This window comes from Chionomys nivalis, chromosome 9 (genome assembly GCF_950005125.1).
Source record: "Chionomys nivalis chromosome 9, mChiNiv1.1, whole genome shotgun sequence".
Taxonomy (NCBI): domain Eukaryota; kingdom Metazoa; phylum Chordata; class Mammalia; order Rodentia; family Cricetidae; genus Chionomys; species Chionomys nivalis.
In genome coordinates this window covers 54381831-54391184 of record NC_080094.1, presented here as the reverse complement: position 1 = coordinate 54391184, position 9354 = coordinate 54381831, and the positions used below count along the sequence as shown (strand labels likewise).

The 9354-nt window shown below is 49.8% G+C and overlaps 1 protein-coding gene across 1 annotated transcript in view; it reads right to left on the bottom strand.

Moving 5' to 3' along the window:
* Nucleotides 1–524: 524 nt before the first annotated feature.
* Nucleotides 525–9354, bottom strand: part of Vps39 (VPS39 subunit of HOPS complex) — a 43659-nt gene continuing 34829 nt past the window's right edge. The window contains exons 16-25 of the mRNA XM_057781196.1: nt 8734–8807; nt 8311–8409; nt 7752–7869; nt 6750–6878; nt 5327–5429; nt 5181–5226; nt 4152–4301; nt 3901–4035; nt 3451–3542; nt 525–2081 (exon numbers count right to left, since the gene is read on the bottom strand). Coding sequence (XP_057637179.1) covers nt 2006–2081; nt 3451–3542; nt 3901–4035; nt 4152–4301; nt 5181–5226; nt 5327–5429; nt 6750–6878; nt 7752–7869; nt 8311–8409; nt 8734–8807 — 1022 coding nt within the window. The 3' untranslated portion in view covers nt 525–2005. The remainder of the gene's footprint in view (nt 2082–3450; nt 3543–3900; nt 4036–4151; nt 4302–5180; nt 5227–5326; nt 5430–6749; nt 6879–7751; nt 7870–8310; nt 8410–8733; nt 8808–9354) is intronic.

Here is a 9354-nt window from a genome sequence, read left to right as displayed (position 1 = left end):
AGAGCAAGTTCCAGGACAGGCTCCAAAGCTACAGAGAAACCCTGTCTCGAAAAAAAATCAGAGTCCCTCCCTCCTACCAATTCCACATCCTCACTGAAGCCTTCCAGTCACAGTGAGCCTCAGAAGCACAAAGCGATGCTGTGTGACAAGGACTGTGACAATTTAGATTATGTAGGATCCCGGAGTCCCCAGTGTGATGGTGGAAATACTGTACATGCAATGTCAGCCATACACCCAGTCACACTTGCTGGCCACACAGATTGAGCATTTGTGAAAGGAGCAAGGTCTGATATTTTTCATAGTCTCTGTCTTATCCTTCTCTCCTCTTAGCTAAACTATTATCATTTCCATTAAAGTCCTCAGAAGGGGAAAAGAGGCTCGAGGAGACTTGGTCTCTGCTCATGGTTGCTGAGGAGCAGCGCTCCATCACTGTCAGGCTGGAGCTACCCCTGCTCCTCCCACCAGACTTCTATGGAGTTTGAGAAGACAGACTTCCTAGAAAGGATGGTGCTTGGGAAAACAGAATTCAGTATGCACACCAGCTAGGAGAAAACACAGGTTTTATTCTACTGCTTCAGATACGGTTCATGAGAAGGGATGCTATAAGCTCACCAGGTGAGAGGACAGGGCTCCTGCGGGGAGCTGCCTGGCACCCTGGTGCTGCTCCCAACGGAGTGCATTTTAAGCTGCTACAAATGGGAGCAGAAGCAGCACTGCTCACTTTTTTAAAAAAAGTTTTCTGTGTATGGGTGTTCTGCCTGCATATATGTCTGTGCATGTGTGTGCCTCGTGTCCATGGCCTCCAAAGCCAGAAGGTTCTGCATACCTCTTGCGGGTTCCTGGACATGCTCAACAGAGACAGTGGTGAGCCCCCTGCTCCTGCATCACTCTTTGCCATCCCTCAATGCCTCACAGGTACGACATCTCACTACTGTCAGCTCTGGTCAATTGTTCTCGGTGTGCAGTGGAGACGCACATTACCACCCAGTCCTAGAGCAGTTCCCCAGCCAGGGAACAGTGATGGCCACGAAAGCAACAGGACAGAGAGTGCCAGCAGAGAGGAAGATGCTCAGAGCATAAAGAGTTCACCACAAAGGTTTAGCAACCCGGCCAAGCAGTTGGTGAGAGGCTGCAGGAGGCAGGCACTTCTGCGGAGATCCTGCCTAGGAAACCCCACACCCTGTGCGGTGCTGGCCAGGAAGGTACCAAAGCCTACACCTGCAGGCTTGCGTTCTCCCATGCACCTTAGCAGGAAAGTTCCGCTACTGAGAACCTTCATACAATGTACCTGACAGTGCTTCCTGGAAACCCAGACTGTGGCTGCCCATTTTGCCCATTTAAATATTAGTTACTCCCCTGCTTCAGTCTGCAGAGTGGGGGACGTAGCAAGTGTATGGCATAGCAAGAGAAGAGATTAAGGGGCAAAATAAATAGTGAAGAAAAGGAGACTGAAAACTAAAGGGAAAAGCAGGGAGACCACTTAAGAGGATACAGGGCGCAGCCTCTTGGAGGAACCACTGGCAACACAGACAGCGAGTCTGCTTGGGCAATGGGCTGGGGAGCTCTAGTACCAGGCTCCCATGGGACTCTACAGGCTGCCATGCCAGGGGAGAGGGTCTTGTGAAGCTGTGCAGTTATCGTAATAGAAAACTCTCAGTCAACAACCCCATGGGTACAAACACTTGAGATGAAATCTCCTTGTCCAGGTGACTGGTATGCGAAGGCAAGACGGTGCATTTCCTCCTGTCCAAGCAGGTGTTAAATTCCTAGAATCTTCTGCAACGTAACAGCGTAAGATATAACTAATCTCTTTTTCTAGGAAAAGGTCAGCAATGCCAGGTCACAAGTCCAGTTAATTCAGAGATGTTCCAGGGAGCAAGGCAGCCAACAATGTCCAAACGAGGGCGACACTTGGTGGTAGCAGTCCCTGGTTCCTAACATGGCTGCTCCTTCAACTGTCTGGGAAAGTCGAGCTGTCCGCTGCTGAGTCCTTGGGATGCTGGGCTCAGGTGTCGGCTGCGTTGACTTCTTTGGAACAGAAGTAGTGCACAACCACTCCATTTGGGTACCTCGCAAACGCACTGTGGGGAAGAATAGTTTAGAGGTGAGTGGTGTTCTAACAGTCTCCTCCAGCATCCCCAGCAGCCACCCAAACCCCAAAGAACAGCCTACTCCACTATCTCTGGAAGGCTGTGGTACCATTTCTTCAACCGACCAGAGCATGAATTATACAGCATCCAAGTGCATGCAAACATTTTTGTTACCCCATCAGTGCAGGGTTGGGGGTTTGGGTCAGTGGTAGTTTGACCCTCAGTAGCACTATCAACCAACCAACTAGGCAAATAAATGGATAAAGTCAATGTAGCCAGGTGGTGGTGGCGCACGCCTTTAATCCCAGCACTGGGGAGGCAGAGGAGGCGGATCTCTGTGAGTTTGAAGCCAGCCTGATCTACAAAGGGAGTTCCAGGATGAATCCCTGTCTTGAATAAAAAAATAATCAATGTAGAACATGTGCCCATGGCTTGGCACTGGGGGATGACGTTCAGCGGAACATGTTTCAGGCTAGTTCTAATGAATGACAGCAAGTCAGGCCTCTGACAAAGACTCTTAGCTCACGTTCGTCCCAGGCAGGGCAGACTCTTGGACATGTCCTAACAGAATAATGATGGCTCAGGAAGTTGCTCAAGTCACGAGGCGGCAGGTTGGAAGATCAGTTTTTCTCCCCCTTGGAGGCCCATCGTTTCTATTTGGCATGGTGGTACAGGTCTATAATCCTAGCACTGGGGTGTGGCTGAGGCAGGAGGGTTGACTCAGAGTTCCAAATCAGCCTGAGCTACCCAGTCAGCCTGCATCTCAAGACTTTCTGTATGTCTCTCATCCTACTGACTCTGTGGCTCCATTGTTCATGCTAGCTGCCTGAGGGATAGAGCTTTCTGGGCAAGAGTTCAACAGCCCTGTGTCGTATGTCAGGTCTTTAAATTATCAAAGCTTGTCCCTCAAAAGATAATATGACTTGCCCTCTCAAAGCTCAAGAACTCAGTGACACAAGACAGCTTCTCTCCATGGTGGGTGTGAGGTTAGAGCTGTCCATGTGACAGAATCTAGAGTCACCTGGGAGTTGGGCCTCTGGACATTCCTGGGGATTATCTTGATTTCCTTCACTGACGTGGGGGACCGATCTTGATTGTGGGTGGGTATTCCCTGGGTAGGAACTGTGACAGTGGAGCGGGAGAGCTGAGCACTAGGAAGCCTAATTGCTCTTGTTTCCTTGACTGGAACCGATCAGCTGCCTTGGTCTGTCAGCAGAATAAACTTTCTCCCTCCAGCTGCCTTTGTTGAGAATTTTATCACAGCAACAGGGCAAGAAACTCAGGGCAGAAATCTACACCTCCACTCCCAGGGAACCTCATCGCCTCTCCTGCGTCCAGGTGTGCTCAGGAGGGGGCTCACCTGTTCCCAATCTTCTTCTTGCACACCATGCACACCTTCTCCTCGGTGATGATGCACTTCACCTGCTGGTGCAAAATCCGCTCTTCCTGAACCTGGGAGATTGGAGAAGTTTCATGGCCAGGTGTCAAAACAGAAGTACAAGTTGGTGCTGTTTGTGTCTTCAGCGTCCATAGGTTCTACTATGCCATACTGACTGCTGGGTCACCTGAGCTACGTGCTCGGTGACAACAGGAACGTGAAAACTGCCTCTGTTAAAACCTAAAGCCCACCAGACAGTTGTGGCGCAGGCCTTTAATCCCAGCATTTGGGAGGCAGAGGCAGGCGGATCTCTATAAATTTGAGGCAGCCTGGTCTACAGAGTGAGTTCAGGACAGCCAGGGCTACACAGAGAACCCCTGTTTCAACGCCCCCCCCAAAGGCCTCCCCCAAGTGTAGAAGGCCCACCCATACCCTCAGGAACTCGGCATGGAGAAGGTTCTTGAGCACTTGATTGAACCGTTTCTTTTGTGCATTTTCTTCCAAGACCTTTTCTAGAAAGATGCGTATGTCATTGATTTGAGTATTTGCTGGTAGAAGGTTGATGGCCTAGGAGCAGAGACAGGACGGAAACGGGTTAGGGAGATCAGGAATGAAACTGAGAGGCTTGTGCCTGCCCCTTCCCCAGCCCTCTTCTCGCTCCTGCACCCTCTGCAGCCCCTGACCTTGGTGGTATCTAACTTGCTGTAGTGCAGCTCTAGGACCTGCAGGGCGGCTTGGAGGTTCGCCTGTGGCTCCAGTAGCTCCAGTTTGATTGGCCCCAGGCAGTGAATGCTGGGGGGTGACAGGTACATCCGAAGCAGAGACAGATACACCTGTTTCGCAGATAGAAACATGCACGCCAGGCTAGCAGCAACCCTCCTAGAACCCCCAGCCCTGAGCCTCCCTGTTGGTAGCGACACTAGCACGGAGCACCCCAAACTTCTAACTTTCCCCTTAATTTTTTGGCCAAGTCAAACAGCCAAATGAGGATGCCGCTATTGCTCTACCATTCACAGGAAGTTAGCACTGCAAAATAACCTAAAAATTCCTCATTTTCTTATGCTTTGAAGGCTGAGAGCCGGCTGTATTTCTGACCAATTCTAGTGCCACAGGGTTACTTTATCCTAGCACTTTTTGTTTGTTTTTCGAGACAGGGTTTCTCTGTAGCTCTGGAGCCTGTCCTGGAACTAGCTCTTGTAGACCCGGCTGGCCTCGAACTCACAGAGATCCGCCTGCCTCTGCCTGGGATTAAAGGTGTACACCACTTCCTCCCGATTATCCTAGCACTCTTAACATACGGGGTAAGACACTCATCACTAGGGCTGTCCCATGCATCGTTTTAGCAGCCTCTCTAGCTCTAGCCCCAGGTCCCCCCCATCACAAATGTCCATGAGGCTGACAAATCCCTGCACCATCAGACCCTTCCTCCGAGATGGGCCAAGCCACATTAACTTAATATATGAATCAGAACTCCTGAGAGGGACAGGGCGCTTCTACTAAACAGGTAGGTGACAACAGATGTGTATGTCATAAGTAAACCAGGACATATGGTCACTCAGTTTCTTCCCCAGTAAACACACACAATCAGCACACTGGTGTATACCATGTCTCGGTGATTGACACAGGTGCCATTTGTGGTCACACTGGATGAGGTGGGGTCTGCTAGAGTGACAGGAAGTGCATATGTTCCCTTGGCCACAGCTGCTACTTACGTCTTTGTTGCCTTCTTTGTTTTGGTCATAGTGTTTGTGGCAGTACCTGCAAGGGAGGAGGTGGTGAGAGCAGGTGAGAGGGGCTACATGGAAGGTGATGTGCCCTCTGCAGCCGGCCATGGGGTGGGAGAGCAGGGCGGACTTACTCCTTAGCCATCTTCATGTCCTTCAAGACGTGGACATAGATGAAGAGAGCTTGCTCGTGCTTCCCCATGCGCCCCAACAGGAGAGCTCTTTCTTCTAAGAGGCCTAGGAGGGGAAAGGACTCCAAGTAGCTGCCACTGTCATTACATATGCACAGGATTAGGGACTAAGCAGTGCCAGGAAGGTGTACTGGGGCAATGCAAAAATGTAAGAAAGGACCAGAGTGAAGAACAGCAAAATGGTTCAGTAGGTAACGGCACCTGCTGCCAAGTCTGATGAGCTGAGTTCAGTCCCTAGGCCTTGTCAAACACGGTGTCCTTTGACCTCTAGATATGCATCATGACACATACATACACAAATAGACAATAAATGGAATGAAAAATATAAAGAATAATAAGTTGAGGGAAGCTTTTAAAAAACACAAAACTAAATCTTCAAAAACACTAATTACAACAACAACAAAAGAAAGAAGGAAAGAAAGAAACAAGAAGGAAGGGAGGGAGAGAGGGAGGGAGGGAGGGAGGGCTGGGGTCCAGCTCAGAAGTAGAGTGCAAGCTTAGCATATGCAAAGCTTCAATCCCAGTTCGAGGCCAACCTAGTCTACAAGAGCTAGTTCCAGGACAGGCTCCAAAGCTACAAAGAAACCCTATCTCGAAAAACAAAACAAAACAAAACAAAACAAAAACAACAACAAAAAAAACCACGCAAAGGTTCAATCCCAAGCACCAAAGTAATAAAAATACCACGAAACAAAACAGGAGAGAACACTACTACCTTTTTTTGAAAGTGAGAAAACTATTAAAAGAATGTTTTAAGGAGAAGGAAGCTAACTTGGAGGTGCCGTACCAGTTCCACTCCATCTTTTTTCCTTTTGTAGATAGGGTCTCACACAGATCTGGCTGTCCTGAAACTCGCTCTGTAGACCAGGCTGGCCTCAAACTCACAGAGATCCCCCTGCCTCTGCCTCCCCAGTGCTGGGATTAAAGGTGTGCAGCACCACGCTTGGCCATATCTCATTCTTTTAACAATCATTTCATTCACAAACTGAGAAAGGACACTCATTAAACAGCCAAGATCACATAGACTGGGACTCCAGTGAAGGTGAGGCAAACACTTGGTGCTGGCATTCACAGAGCTAATGCCAGACAGGCTTATCTTTTTTCAGTGAGTCACGCCAGCTTACAAGAAGAATTCAACCATGAGTTCCAATAAGAATCCTTATATCTAAAGCAACAGATGACAATCTACAAATCAGCACACTGCTCACACCCGGAGTCTTCTCTCAGCCTCAGTACAAGTGATGCTGAGGACAGGAGCTAGTCCTCACACGCCCACCCTTGGGGGCTGAGAGCAGCGGTAAAAGGCAGAGACGAGCCTTCCCATTGCGGTCAGCTGAAACGGTTCGGCTCTAAGCGAGACACTCACCATCAAAGGGAAAATCACAGATGAGCCGGCCTGGGTCATAGTAGCTGGAAATTTCCAGGAACATGAGCAGCTTCTGCCGGTATTCTCCCAGCTCGCCCATCTCCTCTCCAGCGGGGACAGGAATTTTGCCTTTAAGGGAAACCAAGCTCCACATGAAACAATGCTGCTAAGCAACAATGTGGGGGGGGGGTCAAATGAGAGGAATGGGGCTCAGGGGTGTTCCCCTGTGAGCAAGGAGGGCCTCCAAGGAGATTTCCCAGTAGTTCTTTCACTCCATGGTCTCCCTGGCCCTAAAACACAGTGTGACATTAAGGAAGGCTGTGAACAGAGAAACATACTGGCCAACATGTCTCTTAGCAACACAGCTGTCATCTTGCAGACAGATCTGTCCTTCTGTCCTACTTAGAAGGATTCCCAGAGATACCCATAACCAGACAAGGGCTCCTGAGTCACCCAGGGCCTCTGATTCCCTTAAAGGTCCTCCTACCCAGAGAGAACAACAGGGCCTGTTTCCACCACACACAGGCACCAGTGTCTGGGGCCACCCACGTAGGGTGGGCACTGATGCCTGTGGGTGTTGGGGACTGCAGATCAAGACCCTGAATTTCTTGTAAACAACTTGTTTTCCTCTGCTCTAAGCAGCCTGCAGCTGCTCTGAGCAAGAGACCCTGATGGCAGGCTGATGGGCCTGCAGCTGAAAGATCCCAAGAGCTGGGGCGTGGCCAGAGCCCTATATAAACTGCCCCTGAACACAATAAAGTGGGTATTGGCACTCTTATCTCAAGGATGTCCCTGTGGCCCCATCTGTCTGTCTGTGTTTGTATGTTTTTAAATTTTCAGCCTAGTTCTCATACATATAGTGAGGAGAGCGTGGAATGAAACCGGTGTACTTTTACATGTGGGCAGGCACCAGTGTCTGGGGTCACCCGCGTAGGGTGGGCACTGATACCTGTGGGCAGGGACCAGTGTCTGGGGTCACCCGCGTAGGGTGGGCACTGATACCTGTGGGCAGGGACAGAAGGTAGTCTTTCATCAGACTCTGGACTTTCTCACAGTACAGCTGGATCAGGCAGTTGTGGAACCGTGAGCCTGTTTCTTCCCACACGTGGATGATGTGCTCCTGAGGCAGGATGAAGGTCGTTCTCATTGGTACCCTCCTGTGCTGTGAGCCCACCTCCCAGTCTCCCTCTTGGGACCCATCCCGCTTGTTCCCTAACTAAGCCGCAAAGATTACCTAGGGGCAGCTCTTCCAAAACCACAACAAACCCAGTGAGGTCAGGAAGGATTTTTTTAAATTTTCAGTCTAAACTGAAACTCACTGTGTAGGGCAGACTGGCCTTGAAATCAGACCTGCCTGCCTCTGCCTCTCCCAAATGCTGGGATTAAATTCTTGGTTCCCTTGATTCTCCATTAGATTGAGAAACTTTCATTAAGAGCAGCGTTCCTAACTTGGTTCCCTGGGGAAACACCCACCCTCCCTGGAATCTGAACTGCCTAAGTTGATTAATGTTCCTAGATGCTGGGTTTAAAGTCTTTTGGGGCAAACCAAACGGTATCTCACCAGGTAAGGAATAGCCAGACCCTTGAAATTCTCTATTAAGAAGTTGAGCACTCGCTCTCGTGGCAGAGACTCCACTTCCGGAAGGTCTTCAGTGAATATCTGTCAGAACAAACCTGAATTCTACAAGCAGAACCTCTGACTCTGGGTACAAACACACATGCCTTCAATTGTTGGGGCTGCAGACACTTTGAGGGGAAGGGTGGATAAGGCATCAGTAGCTGTCTGATATACAGCGGTCTAGGTTGGAGCCTAATGGCCTTAGGACAAGGTTCCCTCTACGTATACAGTCTTGTCCCACATGGTCACTTTACCCTATGACGCCAAAGGAATGGGCAATTCAGCCTCCTCCTGTATCTGTGGGTCTTTCACCAAATACAATCTGGATCAACTGCGGCACCAGTCAAGTCCGGGGCCATGGCCTACCTTCAGGCCATCTTCTGGGAAGTCTCTCAGCACCCAGACCGAGTAGGAAAAAATCAAATGTAGGTTTTCTGTGCCTTCAAAGGAAAAGTAAGGGTTGTTAGCAGTAGATAAAAATCAGACCTGTCCAGTAAGACTGGAAGGGTAGGTGTACGGGTATGTATTCATTCCGTGGACAAGACAGAGCCAAGCACCAGCCATTCAGAGCTGCTTGCTCCTCATGGTCTGTCCACATACTAAAGGGCTTCATGGTTCGATCACTGCATTATTGATGGCACGCAGAGGAAGGGAATGGATGGAATACAAGGGAAGGACCAGACTCAGGAATGGAGGGTAACCAGACCCACACAAACAGGAGCCACCCCCACTGCTCTTAAAAGCGGGGCTTAGCCGGGCGGTGGTGGCGCACGCCTTTAATCCCAGCACTTGGGAGGCAGAGGCAGGCGGATCTCTGTGAGTTCGAGACCAGCCTGGTCTACAAGAGCTAGTTCCAGGACAGGCTCCAAAACCACAGAGAAACCCTGTCTCGAAAAACCAAAAAAAAAAAAAAAAAAAAAAAAAAAAAAAAAAAAAAAAAAGCGGGGCTTAGGGCTGGATGTGGTGGCGCACGCCTTTGATCCTAGC